Source organism: Oncorhynchus keta, chromosome 30 (assembly GCF_023373465.1).
Source record: "Oncorhynchus keta strain PuntledgeMale-10-30-2019 chromosome 30, Oket_V2, whole genome shotgun sequence".
Lineage (NCBI taxonomy): Eukaryota > Metazoa > Chordata > Actinopteri > Salmoniformes > Salmonidae > Oncorhynchus > Oncorhynchus keta.
In genome coordinates, this window is record NC_068450.1 from 55,840,764 (window position 1) to 55,862,628 (window position 21,865).

At 40.7% G+C, this 21,865-nt stretch overlaps 1 protein-coding gene across 3 annotated transcripts in view; it reads left to right on the forward strand.

The window, feature by feature from the left end:
- The window catches only part of LOC118363785 (inactive dipeptidyl peptidase 10-like), a 48,763-nt gene extending 28,834 nt beyond the window's left edge, over positions 1 to 19,929 (forward strand). For all 3 annotated transcript variants that reach the window (XM_035745000.2, XM_052488620.1, XM_035745001.2), the window contains exons 5-26: positions 3,031 to 3,105; positions 4,093 to 4,145; positions 4,326 to 4,407; positions 5,889 to 6,009; positions 6,933 to 7,087; positions 8,659 to 8,756; positions 10,673 to 10,796; positions 10,913 to 10,951; positions 11,151 to 11,258; positions 11,404 to 11,495; positions 11,690 to 11,737; positions 11,967 to 12,088; positions 12,429 to 12,476; positions 12,986 to 13,084; positions 13,270 to 13,339; positions 13,612 to 13,806; positions 16,593 to 16,647; positions 16,736 to 16,832; positions 17,120 to 17,178; positions 18,236 to 18,332; positions 18,464 to 18,537; positions 18,953 to 19,929. In XM_035745000.2, coding sequence (XP_035600893.1) covers positions 3,031 to 3,105; positions 4,093 to 4,145; positions 4,326 to 4,407; positions 5,889 to 6,009; positions 6,933 to 7,087; positions 8,659 to 8,756; positions 10,673 to 10,796; positions 10,913 to 10,951; positions 11,151 to 11,258; positions 11,404 to 11,495; positions 11,690 to 11,737; positions 11,967 to 12,088; positions 12,429 to 12,476; positions 12,986 to 13,084; positions 13,270 to 13,339; positions 13,612 to 13,806; positions 16,593 to 16,647; positions 16,736 to 16,832; positions 17,120 to 17,178; positions 18,236 to 18,332; positions 18,464 to 18,537; positions 18,953 to 19,093 — 2,052 coding nt within the window. In that variant the 3' untranslated portion in view covers positions 19,094 to 19,929. The remainder of the gene's footprint in view (positions 1 to 3,030; positions 3,106 to 4,092; positions 4,146 to 4,325; positions 4,408 to 5,888; positions 6,010 to 6,932; positions 7,088 to 8,658; positions 8,757 to 10,672; positions 10,797 to 10,912; positions 10,952 to 11,150; positions 11,259 to 11,403; positions 11,496 to 11,689; positions 11,738 to 11,966; positions 12,089 to 12,428; positions 12,477 to 12,985; positions 13,085 to 13,269; positions 13,340 to 13,611; positions 13,807 to 16,592; positions 16,648 to 16,735; positions 16,833 to 17,119; positions 17,179 to 18,235; positions 18,333 to 18,463; positions 18,538 to 18,952) is intronic.
- Positions 19,930 to 21,865: the final 1,936 nt, after the last annotated feature.

Below are 21,865 nucleotides of genomic sequence, written 5' to 3' on the forward strand. Positions count from 1 at the left end.
TTAATTACCCATTACCATATTGACTCATCAGCATTCATAACATACCATATTGACCCATCAGCATTAATTATCCATTACCATATTGACTCATCAGCATTCATAACACAGTACCATATTGACCCATCAGCATTGATTAATTACCCATTACCATATTGACTCATCAGCATTCATAACACAGTACCATATTGACTCATCAGCATTCATAACACAGTACCATATTGACTCATCAGCATTCATAACACAGTACCATATTGACTCATCAGCATTAATTATCCATTACCATATTGACTCATCAGCATTCATAACACAGTACCATATTGACTCATCAGCATTCATAACACAGTACCATATTGACTCATCAGCATTCATAACACAGTACCATATTGACTCATCAGCATTCATAACACAGTACCATATTGACTCATCAGCATTCATAACACAGTACCATATTGACCCATCAGCATTAATTACCCATTACCATATTGACTCATCAGCATTCATAACACAGTACCATATTGACCCATCAGCATTAATTATCCATTACCATATTGACTCATCAGCATTCATAACACAGTACCATATTGACCCATCAGCATTAATTATCCATTACCATATTGACTCATCAACATTCATAACACAATACCATATTGACACATCAGCATTCATAACATAGTACCATATTGACCTATCACCATTCATAACACAGTACCATATTGACCCATCAGCATTAATTATCCATTACCATATTGACTCATCAGCATTCATAACACAGTACCATATTGACCCATCAGCATTAATTACCCATTACCATATTGACTCATCAGCATTCATAACACAGTACCATATTGACTCATCAGCATTCATAACACAGTACCATATTGACCCATCAGCATTAATTATCCATTACCATATTGACTCATCAGCATTCATAACACAGTACCATATTGCATACAAATATCAAAGCCCAGCACATTGTCATTATTTGCCTCCTGTAGCATTGTGATGAATCAATTTAAATATTGAAAAGGTGTGGGCTACGGAAAAGAATATGGCATAGACTGCTACAAGCACTGGAAAGTTCCAGGGGATGAAGGATGGGGGGGTTGTGAGACATTGAGGTGGGAACGTGCGTCTGAGCAGGTGTGATGTCATTGATGTTTGTTGAAATTTGTGTCTGTCTGTTTATTGTCATTTGTTTATGTATGGTTAATATTGTTTGAGATTTTTTTTTTGTAAAAAAAAGAAATAATAATAATCGTAAAACAAAAACAACATCTGACAGGTCATGTTTTATGTGTTGCATAAAGGCTAAGCGGCTTTGTACTGTCATTGGCAGACTTGCTATTTGCCATTTAATAATCTAACTGTGCGGAAGGCAGGGCACCATTAATCCCTGTTTAATGTTTAGACATGCTAGCAACAATTTTGGGTGGAATGGTCATATGCCTGTGATTGTAATAGTACGGTGGCCCTAAGGGGCAAAGTACAGTATACAGGCTGTGTATTGGTTTACCATCATTTGAATGACTTCTTAGATCTACAGTGCATTCGGAAAGTATTCAGACCCTTCCCTTTTTCCAGATTTTGTTACGTTACAGCCTTATTCTAAAATGGATTATAAATCAAAAATAAATACCTTATTTACATAAGTATTCAGACCCTTTTCTTTGAGACTCGAAATTGAGCTTAGGTGCATCCTGTTTCCATTGAACATCCTCAAGATTTTTCTACAACTTGATTCGAGTCCACCTGTGGTAAATTTAATTGATTGGACATGATTTGGAAAGGCACACACCTGTCTATATAAGGTCCCACAGTTGACAGTGCATGTCAGAGCAAAAACCAAGCCATATGAGGTCGAAGGAACTGTCCGTAGAGCTCCGAGACAGGACTGTGTCGAGGCACAGATCTGGGGAAGGGTACCAAAAAATTGTCTGCAGCATTGAAGGTCCCCAATAACACAGTGGCCTGCATCATTCTTATAGGAGAAGAAATTGGAACCAGCAAGACTCTTCCTAGAGCTGGACGCCCGGCCAAACTGAACAGCAATCAGCGGGAGATGGGCTTGGTCAGAGAAGTGACCAAGAACCTGATGGCCACTCTGACAGATCTCCAGAGTTCCTCTGTGGAGATGGGAGAACCTTCCAGAAAGTAAACCATCTCTTCTGCACTCCACCAATCAGGCCTTTATGGTAGAGTGGCCAGACGGAAGAAACTCCTCAGTAAAAGTAGCGTGACAGCACGCTTAGAGTTTGCCAAAAGGCACCTAAATGACTCTCAGACCATGAGAAACAAGATTCTCTGGTCTGATGAAAACAAGATTGAACTATTTGGCCTGAATGCCAAGCCTGGAGGAAAACTGGCACCATCCCTACGGTGAATCATGGTGGTGGCAGCATCATGCTGTGGGGATGTTTTTCAGTGGCAGGGACTGGGAGACTAGTCAGGATTGAGGGAAAGATGAATGAAGCAAAGTGCAGAGACATCCTTGATGAAAACCTGCTCCATAGCACTCAGGACCTCAGACTGGGGCAAAGGTTCACCTTCCAAGAGGACAACGACCTTAAGAACAAAGCCAAGACAACACAGGAGTGGCTTCGGGACAAGTCTCTAAATGTCTTTGAGTGGCCCAGCCAGAGCCCGGACTTGAACCCGATCGAACATCTCTGAGACCTGAAAATAGCTTTACAGCAACACTCCCCGTCCAACCTTACAGAGCTTGAGAGGATCTGCAGAGAGAAATGGAAGAAACTCCCCAAATACAGCTGTGTCAAGCTTGTACAACGACCTTAAGAAAACAAGCTTGACACACACTGTTTTTGCTTATGGGGTGTTGTGTGTAGATTAAGAATAAGGCTGTCACGTAACAAAACATGGAGAAGGTCAAGGGGTCTGAATACTTTCCCAATGTACTGTGTGCACAAGATACTTCCTAGATCTATGTACAAGATACTTCCTAGATCTATGTACAATATGCATTATTCACCTTGAGATGTTTTATTTGTGACTTCTGTCTTTCCTTTGTCCTAGGTGTCTTTCAAAGTAGCCAAATATTCTCTCTCTCCAGACATGAAATATGTGCTATTTGCTTACGAAGTGAAACAGGTAGGATATGACTAGTCGTTAAATGACTGTTGTTTGTCGATTACCCTTACAATTTGAAATAGCAGTTACGAGAGATAAACATGTCAACACATACAGTACAAACGTCACAGGGCGTTATTAGTGCACCAAATGTCAACTGAATACAATTGTCTTCCACCAGAGCAGTATGAGATATGGATCACCTTTCAGCCAAACAAACAATGATATAAATAACCAAACAGCTACAGAATGAATCCGTGTTTCCCATGACCCTAAGCATAGTTTCAATTGCAATTCCTTGATTCCTCGCCTCCTCTCTCCTCGCCTCCTTCTGAGAATGCATAGCAGGAGATGGTCCGAAAGAAATCGCCAATCTTCTGTTTCAATGTGTTTTGAGAAGGAGTTGAGGAGAGAGGACTCAAGGATTCAAGGAAATTACAATTGAGATTCACCCATAGTCTGACCGGGAAGGAGACCAAACAGCAAATAGGCTCTGATCAGAAATCAGATTGTACCGCCTGGGTTAACGGCAGGTGTACTAACCTCATTGAGTTTTAATCTTCTTTCTCTTTCTTCATTCTTTCTTCATCCTTTATGTGGTTTTCCGTTTGAAATATTTAGGCCATAACCAAGGATCTCTCATTGATTTCCTCTTTTTTTTTAATGGCTGGATCGCATGGCAACCAAAAGCTTGGAAACATTGCACCAGAATGGGATTCCCTAGAGAATGGACTAATGCAAATGTTGTTTAGTTGTGCAATGAATTGTTATTATGCAGTATCGGTGGTGTGCAGCCAAGTTTGCGTGATGATTAACCGTACCTGACAACTGAAGACTTGCGTTGGCTCCCTGAGCTGTGCGGGCTAACACAGTCTTCAATTCCTTTTGGAAACAATTACACTGTGGAATCCCGACACGTGGTTTCTAACATGATTCATTTGCATCATATATGCTTTATTGTTGTCTGTTATTTATTGTAACATTAATTGTCAATACTTTTCATTTCAGGTGTATAGACACTCCTATACGGCGTCGTACATTGTTTACAACATCCACACAAGGTAAGAGACTGAATGGACTGGTTGATGCTTCGTGTCTTGTATGGACATGCATGCTGAAGAACATACTGTATTATGTATGACACACCCCATCTTTGACACCTCTAGTTCAACAACAGATGGGGTTTGTTCATGTCTGTCTGCCTGTCTTTGTGTACTTTTGTGTGTGTGCTTGTGTTTCAGGGAGGTGTGGGAGTTGAATCCTCCGGAGGTCCAGAATGCAGTGCTCCAGCATGCAGCGTGGGGTGTGAAAGGACAGCAGCTGGTGAGTCTCTTCTATGATGCCATACACTTCCTCGTTTCCCTCTCTCTCTCTCTCTCACCCAATCGGAAATCAACCTATGGGCACAGCTCCTAGGCTGTCATAGATGCCTCATCACAAATATGAAAGAAATTGATAGGTGTGAGCATTATTGATGGCTTTTGTACAGGGTTCCATCAGTATGTGTTGAATGTGCTTTTATGGCATGCAGGAGACCCGGTTTCAAACCCAGTCGTGTCACTAGGGGTTGGTATCAAATTTGCTGTATTTATATTTCTTATGATGGCCAGTTGTGGTACAGTAGAAAGAACCATTTGTTGTATATCAGGCAGCCATTTTGAAAGCAGGTGGTCCTGTTACAGATGGGGATGCAGACTACACTTATCCAGACCAGACATCTTTGAGTTTCTGTTACTCTGTTCAGAGCTTGTTTGGTCACAAACAAAACCCAGCATGTGATTTTTGTCTGGCCAGACATCTGGCGACCTAACGAAGTACACTTGATTGTTAAAAGGGTACAAAGGTGAACGTGTTCAAGGAACTGATTGAAAAAGAGAATACTGAAGTTTAGCAATGTATAATAATTAATCAATATCAAATCAAATTGTATTAGCCACATGCGCCGAATACAACAGGTGTGGTGTAGACCTTACAGTGAAATGCTTATTTACGAGCCCCTAACCAACAGTTAGGGGGGCAATGTAAATAGTCTGGGTAACCATTTGACTAGATGTTCAGGATTTTTATGGCTTGGGGCTAGACCGCTTGCCGTGCTGTAGCAGAGAGAACAGTCTATGACTAGGGTGGCTGGAATCTTTCACAATTTTTAGGGCCTTCCCCCGACACCGCCTGGTTCCTTTTGTCCAGGTGGGAAATGGCAGTGTGGAGTGTAATAGAGATGGCATCCTCTGTGGAACTGTTGGGGCGGTATGCAAATTGGAGTGGGTCTATTGTTTCTGGGATGATGGTGTTGATGTGAGTCATGAACAGCTTTTCAAAGCACTTCATGGCTACAGACATTTAGGTAGTCATTTACACAGGTTAACTTAGTGTTCTTGGGCACAGGCACTATGGTGGTCTGCTTAAAACATGTTGGTATTACAGACTCGAACAGGGAGGTTGGAAAATGTCAGTGAAGACACTTTCTAGTTGGTCAGCGCATGCTCGCAGTACACGTGCTGGTAATCCGTCTGCGGCCTTGTGAATGTTGACCTGTCTAATGGTTGACCTGTCTAAAGGTTTTACTCACATCGACTGTGGAGAGCGTGGTACTACCTATTATGGTGCACTTTAATTCCTGATATGGATCATAGATAGAAATAAGTCATAATTTAAAATAAAATCACTACCATATTTCCCTGGCAGTGAGCTAGTGCTGTATTGAAGCAGGATACTGATGGGAATCAGAGTCTGGCTTTTGCTGTGTTATAGTTTTTTAGCCACCGTGCAAAGCACAATTACAATTCTCCTTACTCTCATTTCAGATCTACATCTTTGAAAACAACATCTATTACCAATCAGATGTGCAGAGCAATTCTCTTAGGATTACTTCGTCGGGAGAGGAAGGAGTCATATTTAATGGAATTGCTGACTGGCTGTATGAAGGTTTGTCTGAATGCCAATTTACAGGTTCAGGGCGTACCCAAGGACACAATGTCAGGAAAGGTATTCCAGGCATTGGAAATAAATAATGTTCAGCCACAAAGGAATTCATCACTTTCACAGTTGAACGGCTCTCAGTCGCATTCGGGGACGGATGGAATAAGAATTCAAAATTAACACTACTAAAGATATTTGTCCCATTTCCGAAGAATAATTGAATAAATGAGAACTAACTCAGAATTTTTTATCACAGTTAATTAAATATAGATGAAGGAATGTCATTATTTCACTACAGCAGTGTTATGTCTCCTCATGAATGGGCCATAATCTACACATTGTTCCATGCTCAGGGATAGCAGAGACAATTTCATTCATAATTTGCACTTATTAATTACACCTTAATGATGGATTGTAGCCCTGACTTAATTAAGACCAATTTTATGTTCTTATCTACATCAAATCAAGTTCCATAAAAAAACTGTAAGATTCTTAATTTGTCATCCTTTTGACATATTAGTGGGGCGGCAGGGTAGCCTAGTGGTTAGAGCGTTGGACTAGTAACCGAAAGGTTGCAAGTTCGAATCCCCGAGCTGACAAGGTACAAATCTGTACAGTTAACCCACTGTTCCTAGGCCGTCATTGAAAATAAGAATTTGTTCTTAACTGACTTGCCTAGTAAAATAAAGGTAAAATTAAATTTAAAAAATATATATATTTTCAGCGAGGTTGTGTAAAACACCGATTTCCAATTGATGCAGATACAAATTCGAACTTTCTCTTAAACTTCACTGACAACAACAAATTGATCTTATACAGTATATAGCAGCTTCAAGTGCTGGTGTACAGAAGATGCCTATATTCACGTGCATAGGACTAGATCCAGAGGGGGAAAAAATTATAGTGTAGTTTCAACCTTGTGTTTTTAGAGGAGATTCTGCAGTCACACATAGTCCACTGGTGGTCACCTGACGGAGAGAGACTGGCCTTCCTCATGATCAACGATACCCTGGTACCCAACATGTTCCTGCCCCGGTTCACTGGCAGCCCCTACCCCAGATCACAGGAGTACCCATACCCCAAGGTAATGGAAAGACGCAATATAATGGGACCGCATGCTGCTGTAGAAAGTGCATGCATTTGCCTGTGTCATTATTCTGGTGAAATTGTGCTTGTTTGTTGGGAAAACAACACTATTGGTTTTTAGCAACAACAACAACAACAAACTGTTGGCTCAAGAAAAAGCCATTTCAGTTCTGATGATATAAGTATTGTGTGTCTTTGTTGATACACACAGCATGCTAGATTTGAGCTTTGGAAGTCGTGTCTCTGTGCTATCGACTGATGCGTTGTATTATGTGTACTGCATGTCGAAACAACAACTATGACTGTCCAGTTATCTTGATTATCCTGTGCATGGAGTTGGTTACAAACACTGCACACATCAAGGTCTTATATTCTGATAGATCAAGTATTTATGGAGCCTCAACAAAAGGGAAATTGGAAATTGAATAAATGACTCGACAAAATGATCAGAACACTGCTCAGATTTTATAGGAGGAGGTAATAGCGCTTCTAACCAAGGCTGTGATGGTTATGGAATTTTGGATTACGGTTATTTGTCAGCCAAATGGTCCCGGTTATAGTTACAAGTATAACTGTTCGAATAGCAACAAAAAAAGAAGAAGCACATCTTCTCCTTTGGCTCCTGACTGCACGTCTGGTCTTTTTGAATGCCCGGCTGTCTACAGTCAGCTGTTCGTTCCAGAACACCAAACGGGCTAGTTTCATCTTCTCTCATCTCTCCTTACATCGGCTGTTAGATGTGAATCAGGCTTACTCTTACTTACTGCTTTTAGGTGAAGTTTGTCGACTTAGACATAACGTTCTTCATCCATAATCGTTGTTTACCGTGCCAGCCCTACTTCTATCACATCTCAATCTGTCTGAACAAAGAAGCCTGCCTTTATGAAGTATTCACAATGATATTCTGCCAGTTCATTCCTTACCTCCAGGGATTTTCCAAAAATGTATGATTTGCTCGGTCATCTCTGAGATGATCTCTGGTTGGATGTTAAGCTAGGACAGACATCAAAATGGTCCAGGTAAAACAAAGATGTTAAACTAGGACAGACATCCAAATGGTCCAGGTAAAACAAAGATGTTAAGCTAGGACAGACATCCAAATGGTCCAGGCAAAACAAAGATGTTAAGCTAGGACAGACATCCAAATGGTCCAGGTAAAACAAAGATGTTAAACTAGGACAGACATCCAAATGGTCCAGGTAAAACAAAGATGTTAAGCTAGGACAGTCATCCAAATGGTCCAGGTAAAACAAAGATGTTAAGCTAGGACAGACATCCAAATGGTCCAGGTAAAACAAAGATGTTAAGCTAGGACAGACATCCAAATGGTCCAGGCAAAACAAAGATGTTAAGCTAGGACAGACATCCAAATGGTCCAGGCAAAACAAAGATGTTAAGAAGATAATAACCTGTGAGGTCATTTGAAACATTGATTGTTAGCATAGTTTATAATGAGTTGCTGAATATATCCACTGTTTATGCACCTTGGTTTGAAAGCGGTGTAGCGACAGTATTTGTTTTTCTCAGCATACTTAATGATTGACTTTATGAGGATCTGTTTGCTGACAGGCTGGCCAGCCCAACCCTACAGTCAGGCTGTTGGTGGTGAACCTGTACGGCCCCACACACACTCAGGAGCTGGTACCACCTGATGGCTTGAAAGGAAGGTGAGGAAGACACATCATTCTGGCAGCCCCTTAGTTCTTTTAAACTGCATTTGTAATTGTTGTGGTGCCACCAGGCATGTTAGGTTAGTCTTTGCATGTTATTTCTTTACTAACTGTTCTGACCAGTATTCGACAATTGAATCTGTATGGCTGCATGTTTAATTGTTTCCAGGGGCAGACGGGGACCAGAAATCGGTATTGTCATTTCTAACACACCGGCCCATTTTTTCCTTGAGACCCCCACACCTGTCCATTATATTCATAAATTATATTCCCCCATTATTAGCCAGAAAGTGATAATTTTGCATGAAAAATCCAAGTTAAAGAGGCCCATAGACTAAAAATGAACCAGCCAGTCTGCCCCTGATTGTTGCAGTTGTCATGTCTTTACTATCATTAAATGAAGACTTTTTAGTTTTTATCAAAGATTCTCTGTAATTACTATTACGCGATTAAACTGATTAATCATGTAACTGTAATTAACTAGGAAGTCAAAGTTATAATTTTCCTAATATAACTTTTCAGATATCTTCATATCTGATCAATAGTCTACTGAATTAATGAATTATTTATTTTACCTCACGTTAGTCTCATTCCGAGCATCGTAAATGGTTGGTTATCTGCATGAACCCAGTCTTCACTATGAGTCATCCATACATCAATTGTCTTAAATCATTTATTTATTAACTAACTAAACAATCACAGAAGTGCACACACAAACAAACAAAGTAAATATGGTTACAAGAAATGATAAGGGATGTGCCCTAGTGGGCTAAACCGGCATGGCGGCTTGTTGTACAAAAGGGAAGTGGGGGTCAGCTGAGATAAGACAACACACAATTAATAATTATAACAATTGAAATGCTAATCCTATGCACATTAACGCTCACTCATTCGGGAACAATTGCAATCAATATATATATATTTACGCTCAGTGTGTCGTTGGGATCTCTGCTGAAAAGTTAGTTTCTGTTGGAGAGTTTGTCCGCCCTCTCTGTCGTGGTTAGAATGGATAGTTCAGAGTAACATTCATTCATGTCGTTATGGATAGATGTTTCGGCTGTTGTCGGTCTTCGCGTTCAATGATACCGAATTCCTAGCTGCAGACTAGTAATTAATATCAAAGATTTGTTCTTATTCGGTAGGTATCGATTGTCTCAGAGTTTAGCCACGTGGGATGATTAAGAAATTCAGCAGTCTGGTCTCAAACCTTGGCCCTCTCGTTATCGAGGTAAGCTGGTCTGCAACCTTTGTCCTCTCGTAATAGAGAGAAACATGGTCTGTTGAGAAATTCTCAAAGTGGGTTTTTTATTCGGGAGTTGCAGAAAAGGGCCTGTCCCAGGATGCCCGACCCTAACTGGGCTCATGGGTGGTCCTCTGATTTAGTTAAACTCAAAAGGGAATTGGAGTTTCCTTCATTAAACAGTCCAAAATCAAACAGTATCATCTTCACTCATTCATCTTATACAACAATTAGATGTAAACCTCATATCTGAGGTTGAGGTTGCCTCCCATGAGTTTCACCGAATTGTACCAAACGGACCAGTTCGTAGCTGGATTCTTCATCGATCTTTTATACCTTCTCCAGAACATAAATGTTGCTCGGACCTCAAGTTCTGTGAGGTGGAAGAAATTCATTTGTTCTCTATGAAAATTCACTCTGTCTTTATACTGTGACCATGAGGAGATAATCTCCTCCGGGAATTTACGACCTCTCTCTGACCACAGCAGCCTGTGTGTAGGAGACAGGGAGAGGGGGATGGGGCTTGCTGTACCCAAAGAGGGCAATGTCATGACACAGTGCATGTTTGATCAAGTGCTATTCACAAGTACACAACCACAATTCAGAAATATGATTCAAATGGCCCAGAGAAGTAGTTGCTATACGTCTGAATGTTTGTCTGACGTCGACCCAGAGAACACTATGTGAGTATGGTGAAGTGGATCAGCAACACCCATGCAGCGGTTCGATGGCTCAACCGGCCCCAGAACGTGTCCTTCATCACTGTGTGTGACGCCACCGTTGGATCCTGTGTACAGGTGGGTTTTTCCTTCACCTACACTAAGATGGTCCTCACTAGAAATGGGTTTTATTGGTGTCGTCTGTGTCGTACTCCATGTTGGATCTAAGACGTGTTCCTTCACTTGAATTTCAGAAACACGAGGAAGCTTCAGATCTCTGGCTCACCAGACAGGTATAAGCTGAAATATAAATGTTCTATAATATTAGCAATTCATATTTCCACCGAGTAGCATTTTATTTGAATGCTATTGTGGGCTCGATTTGCTCCAAATTGTGCTGCAATTTTAAAACAGTGAGTATTGTATCTATATGCTAATAGTAAAGAGGAAATTGATGCACATTTGACTGTCCCTTAAATCCAATGTCCTCAGAACCAGGAGCCAGTGTTTTCAAAGGACGGGAGTAGGTTTTTCCTGACCATACCGGTGAAGCAGGGGGGACAAGGAGACTTCCATCATATTGCCATGTTCACCAAATCGGTGGGTGCTGTCATACTCCAATTCTGAAACACACATTGATTGTCTTGTCATTCTCCGGATTTTTCAGTGCTCACTTTGTCTTTTTACTTTTTTTAAACATGTTTTTTTTATCGAAAAAAAAAAATCACAATTTGTCTTTTCTCAGTTCAGAAGTGATCAAAATGATGCCCGTCACTTGACGTCAGGCAACTGGGAGGTCACCAAGATATTAGCCTATGATGAGGGGGAGCAAACCATGTAAGTGTGTCAGATCCTTTCAGATCAGTTATGAGAATAATTTCATGTCATATTTCGTGTCACAGATATGAGCTTCAACAAGTGTTGACCTTTTTTTCTCTTTTCAAACATCTCTTCTGTTGAAACTATTCTATTTGTTACTATAGATTCCTGTACTTGCCCTAGTTAAAGTCATTCTGCTTTCACCTACATAGATATTTTATCGGTACTCAAGACTCCCCACAAAAGAGGCACGTGTACAGGTGAGAAATGATTCTAAAACATTTTCTCCGTGAAGAAATGCGCATGGTGAAAATATTCTACTCAATATCACCAGACATTTCATCCGCATTCTAGTAGCTGTTAGCCCTATTTAGCTCCAGTTTGACTTGCCAATCCGTATTGCATAGATGTAGTACATTGTTGGAATGCAATTATCTCAAGAATGTGAAGAAGTGCTAAACAAACAAACAAAAAAAATCCCTCTTTCAGTGCATCTACTATTGGTCTGTTCTCTCAACGATGTTTGACCTGTGAGATGAACCAGGAAGCATGCACGTTCTTTGATGCAGACATCAGCCCAAACAAACAGCATGTTATTCTACAGTGTAAAGGTACGAGCCTGGTCTGTGTTATTCCTTCTGGAAATCATTCCGACAAATACAGCTTCATGAGGATATGTTACAGCCACTCTAGTAAAAACCCAACCTATTCTGGGTAATGTATGAGATATTGTTTAGGGAGTAATTATGTCAATTATGTATCTTATGATATAGTAGCAGATGGCGCCCGGGTCTCCTAACCACTGCTCTAATAACTATATCCCAACGGGTGACGTCGTTGGGCTTACATAGGCTAGGGTAGCTACAATACTACTATGTTAGAATATCATAGTGTTTGTTCAGTCTCAAAACGATGCAAAGCAGTATTGCTTGTGTATCTTCTGTTCCACAGGTCCCGGTGCTCCATCTGTGATGCTGCAGAGTTTTAACGATGTAAACAGTGAGTAATACTACGTATTGATATGAACTCTCGTGTCCTGTACTGTACTGTACTGTACTGTTTCCAGCCTGTTTTAATGGTTCCTATTTCATATTTGGCCACGAGATTGTTGGCTTTGTTTCACATAGTGTGAAATAGATTTTCAACAGCTGTCCAAATGAAATGTTCTGGCAAGGTTTAAATGAGCATCTGGGAAGTGTTTTTAATGCAAATGGTATTGAGTTGTCTTTTTTATGCCTGGGTGCTTTTCAATGATCCTGAATATGAGGCATAATTGTACTGAAATGATGTGATTGTTGACAGTCTAAAACAAAGGATCACAGGACATCTGGTTTATGTGAAGTCAGCCAACTGTATTAGAAAAATGTACGACTCAAATGAACCTGCTTCTTTTAAAACAATCTGTTGATTGATTTTCCCATCACACTTTAATACCCAATACAATCAGTGTCCTTGTGTCCCTTTACACACAGTGTGTTAATGGTTACTTTCACACTTTATCCTCACAGCTTACTTTATATTGGACAACAACATGCCTCTGAGAGCTGCCTTGGAAATCAAAAAGATCTCTAAGTCAGATGTCAGGGTTATTCCAAGTGAAGACTTTGGTAACTAACCATTTCTCTCTGTGTATATTTCGTTATTTTTTGTATTTTTATATCTCTCTCTCTCTCTCTCTGCTATATAGTCTGCCGGTCACTTTTTATTCCTCGTTCTCTCATTCTCTCGCTCTCTCGCTACAGTATATTGTTTATTTTAATAACTACTGTAATTCAATATTTTCTTCTCACAGAGCTGCCTTTGAAACTCACTTATCCCCTTGACTTTTCTGAATCTCTTCTCTATGGCCTTCTTTTGATTGTGTAAGCATCGCTCCTCTTTCCTAGCATTCTAACATAGTTACACAGTCATAAGTACATTTTCATTCAGCAATACGCTTAGAACTGAAAACTTTACCTTGAGAACAAACACAATGATTTTCCAACTCCATGATGTGAGATTACGCTTTCTTTAATTCAGGGAAGATGTTTTCACATAATATGGAACTTTAAATGAGTTAACTTGTTTGAGAAGCTTGAATCAACCACCCTCTCTCTCTCTCTTTCTCTCCCTCCACCTTCCGCCCCTCTCTTAGTGATGGTGGGCCTGGCAGTCAGTCGGTGAGTGATGAGTATGAGCTGGGTTGGGACTCGGTGCTGGTCAGTTGTGATGAGGTGATTGTGGCCAGGCTGGATGGCAGGGGGACAGGCTTCCGGGGCCTGAGAGTCCTGCAGCAGGTCCACCAGCGCCTGGGTACCGTGGATGTTCAGGACCAGATAGCTGCATTGGAGTATGTAACCTCCGACCAGCATGTGACGTGATGAGATATGACATCCTTTTCGGGTTCCATACACATATTTAACAGACGTATTACGGGTGTAGCAATATCTAACAATACACACAAATATAAAAGTAAAAGAATGCAATAAAAATATATAGAAATATTAGGATGAGCTATGTTGGAGCCCAGAGTGCAAGTTCTCCCACTTAAAAAGATGAGAGGCCTGTAATTTTCATCATAGGTACACTTCAACGATGACAGACAAAATGAGAAAATAAAATCCAGAAAATCACATTGTAGGATTTGTAATGAATTTATTTGCAAATTATGGTGGAAAATAAGTATTGGGTCAATAACAAAAGTTTATCTCAATACTTTGTTATATACCCTGGCTAGGCCACTCCAGGACCTTGGAATTCTTCTTTCGAAGCCACTCCTTCGTTGCCCGGGCGGTGTGTTTGGGATCATTGTCATGCTGAAAGACCCAGCCACGTTTAATCTTCAATGCCCTTGCTGATGGAAGGAGGTTTTCACTCAAAATCTCACGATACATGGCCCCATTCATTCTTTCCTTTACACGGATCAGTCGTCTTGGTCCCTTTGCAGAAAAACAGCCCCAAAGCATGATGTTTCCACCCCCATGCTTCACAGTAGGTATGAAGTTCTTTGGATGCAACTCAGCATTCTATGTCCTCCAAACACGACGAGTTGAGTTTTTAACAAAAAAAAGTTATATTTTGGTTTCATCTGACCATATGACATTTTCCCAATCTTCATCTGGATCATCCAAATGCTCTCTAGCAATCTTCAGACCGGCCTGGACATATACATGTACTGACTTAAGCAGGGGGACACGTCTGGCACTGCAGGATTTGAGTCCCTGGCGGCGTAGTGTGTTACTGATGGTAGGCTTTGTTACTTTGGTCCCAGCTCTCTGCAGGTCATTCACTAGGTCCCCCCGTGTGGTTCTGGGATTTTTGCTCACCGTTCTTGTGATCATTTTGACCCCACGGGGTGAGATCTTGCGTGGAGCCCCAGATCGAGGGAGATTATCAGTGGTCTTGTATGTCTTCCATTTCTTAATAATTGATTTCTTCAAACCAAGCTGCTTACCTATTGCAGATTCAGTCTTCCCAGCCTGATGCAGGTCTACAATTTTGTTTCTGGTGTCCTTTAATGGCTCTTTGGTCTTGGCCATAGTTGAGTTTGGAGTGTGACTGTTTGAGGTTGTGGACAGGTGTCTTTTATACTGATAACAAGTTCAAACAGGTAACATTAATACAGGTAACGAGTGGAGGACAGAGAGCCTCTTAAAGAAGAAGTTACAGGTCTGTGAGAGCCAGATATCGTGCTTGTTTGTAGGTGACCAAATACTTATTTTCCACCATAATTTGCAAATAAATTAATAAAAAATCCTACAATGTGATTTTCTAGATTTGTTTTTCTCATTTTGTCCATCTTTTTAAGTGGGAGAACTTGCACAATTGGTGGCTGACTAAATACTTATTTGCCCCACTGTATGTATATATATATAGTTGAAGCCGTAAGTTTACACACACCTTAGCCAAATACATTTAAACTCAGTTTTTCACAACACATCAGTCAGGAAGTTAAATCTTGGTCGCAAATGAGTCTTCCAAATGGACAATAATCCCAAGCATACTTCCAAAGTTGTGGCAAAATGGCTTAAGGACAACAAAGTTAAGATATTGGAGTGGCCATCACAAAGTCCTGACCTTAATCCTATAGAAATGTTGTAGGCAGAACTGAAAAAGCGTGTGTGATCAAGGAGGCCTACAAACCTGACTCAGTTACACCAGCTCTGTCAGGAGGAATGGGCCAGAATTCACCCAACTTATTGTGAGAAGCCTGTGGAAGGCTACCTGAAACGTTTGACCCTAGTTAAACAGTTAAAAGGTAACGCTACCAAATACTAATTGAGTGTATGTAAACTTCTGAACCACTGGGAATGTGATGAAAGAAATAAAAGCTAAAATAAATAACTATCTCTACTATTAATCTGACATTTCACATTCTTTAAATAAAGTGGTGATCCTAACTGACCTAAAACAGGGAATTTTTACTTGGATTAAATGTCAGGAATTGTGAAAAACTGAGTTTAAATGTATTTGGCTAAGGTGTATGTAAACCTCCAACTTCAACTATATATATATATATATATGTATATTTAATTACATATGATGGGATGTATAGACATTATGGACGGAATATTGAAAGAATATATATATATATGTAATATATATAATATACAATATGGCGGCAGGGTAGCCTACTGGTTAGAGCATTGGACTAGTAACCGAAAGGTTACAAGTTCGAATTCCCGAGCTGACAAGGTACAAATCCGTCGGTCTGCCCCTGAACAAGGCAGTTAACCCACTGTTCCTAAGACTTCATTAAAAATAAGAATTTGTTCTTAACTGTCTTGCCTAGTTAGATAAAGGTCAAATAAAATAAAAATATACGATGCGATTAACACTATTAGATGATAATATACTATATACAATGCAATACATGAGATGTGATATACAGTGTGATATGATGCCATACAATATGATATAATACAATACCATAAGATAAGACAGGATGTGATATGATACAATATGATGTAATATGATACAGTATTTTCCCCTTTCCATTGAAATCCATTGAAAATATATGGCATGGTTGTACACTCTTAAACTTCCCTGTCAGTCATCTGTGTTAAAGCCCTCATGAAATGTCTGGAAAAAGAATGAGTCATTCGGTTTTGGGTTGTTTTTATTGACTTATTACAGATACTTGATGACACTCCCATACATTGACCGCGCGCGGATCGGAATCTACGGAAAGGCAAGTTTAACTGCTGTCTTTCAGTTGATCATCATGATTCACACTCACGTGCGTGTTCAACAAGTGAAGATGTTTCTTCTCTTTCCAGGGATACGGTGCTTACCTCACCTTGATGCTTCTGAGGTCCACTGCGCTGATTAAGTGTGCAGCTGCTAATTCCCCAGTGATTGACTGGAAACTTTACGGTGAGTAATGTTTCCATGATCTTACCCTTTCGTTCAGCTTCCTTGACAGAGATTGGACCTAGTCCTGGATTGAAAAGCAAGCTGAATGGACAATCTCCATTGAAATAGCTTTTCAGTCTTGGTTTAGGCTCAATCAAGGATTGGGAGACCGGTGCTGTGTGTTTTGTGTGAGTACATTTTCCACAACAAATGACATGAAATACTGTACAAATTTGATTATCAATGAAATTGGAGTTGAAAGAACTGAATACTTTTTTTGAAACGTTGTGTACTTTCTCTACACGAAGCTTCGGCATTTTCAGAGCGGTACTTTGGCCTGACGTCAAAGAACGACAACAGATATCAAGTAAGTTGTTTGTCACGGTCAATCTGTTGGTGTTATTGATGGTTTTCTATTTGTGGGTTCTACAGTTTCTCACAGCAGATTGGGGAACAGTGGGAACTGTCACACTGAAGCGCGCGCGTGTGTGTGTGTGTGTGTGTGTGTGTGTGTGTGTGTGTGTGTGTGTGTGTGTGTGTGTGTGTGTGTGTGTGTGTGTGTGTGTGTGTGTGTGTGTGTGTGTGTGTGTGTGTGTGTGTGTGTGTGTGTGTGTGTGTGTGTGTGTGTGTGTGTGTCATGGGCCAGGTATTGTTCATCAGTCAGAATAATAACTCTGAGATTACAGTGTAATCGGTGAAAGTGTTCCCCTGAAAGTGGGTTGTTGATATGTGGGCCACAACAGTTCGAGCCATTTCAAATGTAAATTATGCTAGTCCAGAGAAGCAGGTCAAAATGATCGTTAAGAAAACAGCAGGGCATCACTCATACAGTCCTGAGAGGTAGATGGAAAAAGACATGAACACGTTCTGTTAATGAAGCAACACACTGGATCGCCTAGGGGTTGCTAGACAGGTTTGATCCAGTCCTGTATTGTAGCCTGGCTCAAACAGACTGGACACTGTGCTCAGCATTGATTGTGAAGTGAAGGAATAAGTGAGCAGTCTGATTCAACAAGGCTAGTTGTAATATCGTAATCTTTTCACAAACTCTTTATTCACTGCTGTGGTTGGTTTTCCCTCAGATATTGTTTTCTATTCAAACCTGAGGTTTTGTTTTTCTTATTTATGTGTATATTGATGTGTATAGTGTATATTGATGTGAATATTGCTGTGTGAATATTGATGCGTATATTGATGTGTATATTTGGTGTGAATATTGATGGGAACATTGACGTGTGTGTTGATGTGTATATTGGATGTGAATATTGATGGGAACATTGAAGTGTGTGTTGATGTGTATTGATGTGTTTACAAGGCTCATCTGTGAAAGAGACCTTGGTCTCAGCATGACTCCCTGTCAAGATCAAGGTTCAATAAAATAGAAAACCTTGAGGTTACACTGTCTCCCATGTCTATTCTCTAAGGTTTCTAGAGTGCTTCCAAATATGAAAGGACTGCAAGGAAACATGATGAAAGGCCCCCAAGGACCGGATTTTCTGTTGATTCACGGAACAGCTGATGGTAATTACCCTTTCGTCCAACAGAAATGGAAAATAGACGATCCTAAGTACGTCGTAATCAGCGGTTGGCCTTGTGTTGTTTTCAAAGACAATTTGCGAAACCAATTGGTGATTTTTTTGTTCTTTTCTCAGCAAATGTTCATTTCCAACATTCAGCGGAGTTGATTAAGCACTTGATCAAAATTGGAGCGAACTACACAATGCAGGTACGAGCCGTGATCCACAAATTTGAATGAAAATGTTGAATGAGTGATTACATAATGTGATTATTGAAGTGAATTTGATTGCTAGCCAATATATTTGCCACACACACACACACACACACACACACACACACACACACACACACACACACACACACACACACACACACACACACACACACACACACACACACACACACACACACACACACACACACACACACACACACACACACACACACACACACACACACACACACACACACACACACACACACACACACACACACACACACACACACACACACACACACACAATACGACTTTCTTGTTCCTTCTAACTAATAAACGAGTAACCACACTTCACTACAGGAATGACAGTCCCAATGACCTTGTGTTTGACCTTTGTTTGAGACAGCTTTACCCAGACGAGGGCCACTTCCTGTCCCTGCAGAGCCAACAGCACCTGTCTGAGTCCCTGGTTGGCTACTTCAGAACATGTTTTCAGGACTTCAGCACACCGCTACCTGAAGAGATAGGCAAAGAGGATGATGACTGACAGGGTTGGGGTTAGATGGTGACTGACAGGTTTAGGGTTAGATGATGACTGACAGGGTTAGGTTTAGATGGTGACTGACAGGAGGACGTGCAGACGGGCCGTGTGTGGATCTGGGATCGCTATGTTGAAGCAGTACAGTGACTGCTCTGCCCTCGCGAGGGCTGTTGGCTGTTGATTAGGTGTCCAATGTAGGCAAGACATAGCTGATGTGGGGTAATGTGGTGTGTGTGTGTTTGGTGTGTGCGTGCGTGCGTGCTTGCTTGCAAAATGCAGGACTACAGATCATGGAGGCTTTCTATTGGTAGAACAGCACAATGGTTGGACAAAATCTGAGAGTTAAATGTTATTTTTGACATTTTTTAAATTCCACTCAGTGATACACTGGTTTCTCCCTTCACAGCTTTTACCATCAGCTGTATCGTTATACTGTGAAAGCATGCTTTTGTTGAAGCCCACGTTTACCCACATTATTCCAATTGTACTAAGCATCATCAACACAATTCTACCGCTTTCCGTCTGTCTTAACCCATTCCTATCTGTGCACTAATAATGCTTCAATTTTACTTTCAGTTACTGACATGCACACATATTAGGTGACGTTACATACGATATAGCGCCATATTATTTGATATTTTTCATGTCTTTATGATACGCTGTTTTCAGCTGTACGTTTACAGTAGACAGTGTGTATATTTCTGAGATGTGTGTTACAGGGGAGTGATCTATTAGAATATTGTGTGAATGAATAGTCTTTGTTTTTGCTGCGGTTTGTTACACTTCAGATGAATAGCCATTGTCTTTGGATTAATTGAACAATAAAGAACTTAAGAAAACAACTATGTTCTGCCAATGAAATGTCCATGACAGGTCTCTCTGGGTCTCATATTGAGAGACTTTCTGTTGACTTTTCCATCTGAGAGCCAAGTAAATATGGGGCTCAAAATGATATATTCTGCACAGAATTCAGATGTCTGGAACGACCGTGAATCTGAGGTCTTTAATCCTGCTTGAGTAACCATTGGCTACTCAGTGTCCCAGTGGTTCAGAGGGTAAGTTATGAGAGCATACAGGTTGGAGGTTATTGCTGTTCTCTTCATTTATTGCATATAATACAAGCAAATGCACACATTGGGTATGATATCCCTGTTATAGTAGTTGTTTCCCATTCATCTTCACTTGATTTTATTTGACAGGGGCAATGCACAATAATCAACATGTGTGAAAATATCTGTGCCAGATTAGCTAGCCGGCTACTGTAGTCCCATGGATCTAACCAGTGGCCTGTGTGATTATTTTACAGACAGACTGACTGTTTGCGTCCTGAATGGCACCCTTTTCAGTGCACTACCTGCAGAACCATAGAGCTCTGGTCAAAGGTAATGCACTACATAGGGAATAGGGTGGCATTTGGGACGCAGAAACTGAGAGAAATGTAATTACTTTACAGGACAAATTAAACACTGCCCTGTGAGTCAGCTTCATACCGCGTCTCCTCTGACCGAATGAACCTATTTGAGAGAAGGAAAGTGCAAAATAGGTAGCCTCAGAGCCATGTATGTATATTAATACACAGAGTTGTCTATGCTTCCCCATTGTGTGAGACAATGGTGAGCGAAGCATTCAGTCTGGTTTAACCAGGCTACAAAATAGACCTTGAGCTTGTGTGATGTGGAGGGATACAGGGCCAAATGACAATAGCACACTTCTCCCATCTCTATATGAGGAGATCCCACTGTAAGCACGACGGATTCACTTGCGATGGGCATTGCAGTTCGTTACCATTCATGCATTTTAGGGTTTCTGTCGGTTGCCTCTTTCTCTTTGAAGTCATCGCCATGAGGTCATTCATCATTGTGACGTAGGGGGTCGCTCTCACCACCCTCGATAGGAATACAATTCCAACCTGGCTGATACTATGTCAAATGGACATTGACCATAGCACTGCATGGTTTGTTAGCCTGTTAGGCTATTATGAGCAATCCTAGCCTACGGTCCTTCTAGCCTACGGTCCTTCTGTAGCACAGTTGGTAGAGCATGGCGCTTGTAACGCCAGGGTAGTGGGTTCGATTCCCGGGACCACCCATACGTAGAATGTATGCACACATGACTGTAAGTTGCTTTGGATAAAAGCGTCTGCTAAATGGCATATATTGTTATTATTATATATTATTATTATATTAGCCACTTAGCCAGAGGACGCTTTTACACATGGATCACGGAAGAACCTAAACTGTGCTAGCTGGATTGGTTTATTGTATTGTTCAAAACAGAACAGCTGCTTATCTCCAGAATACATCTTAATATACAGTACATGGTACAGTACAGTACTGTCTGTAAGATCCTTTTCTCATTCTTACACCTGAAGCCTCCTTCTCATACTCTGGTCCCAGATCTGTCTGTTCTCTTGCCAACTCCGTTGCTTTCATTGTCGAGCCAAATATTGTTTGGCAATGACAATGAGTGGCGAGGAGTTGGTACGATAGGACAAATAACCTGGTTCTGAGGCGATCCTTCCCAATGCCTTGATAATATTCTTATGTCCACTGTCAGTTCTGGTGAAGGTCTGTGAGAGAGATGTTGAGCAGAAAGCAAAAGCTAGGACATTTTTCTTTGTCAGCAGCTATGCTTTTTATCCTCCTCTACCCCCATATTCCTCATGTTTTTACAGTTGCAGCCCCTATACAAACGTAGGATCTGAATTTGACCCAGTTTGCTACAACAGGAAAATAATCCTGCAACAACAGGAAATTTGAATTATTATGTGGATTATAA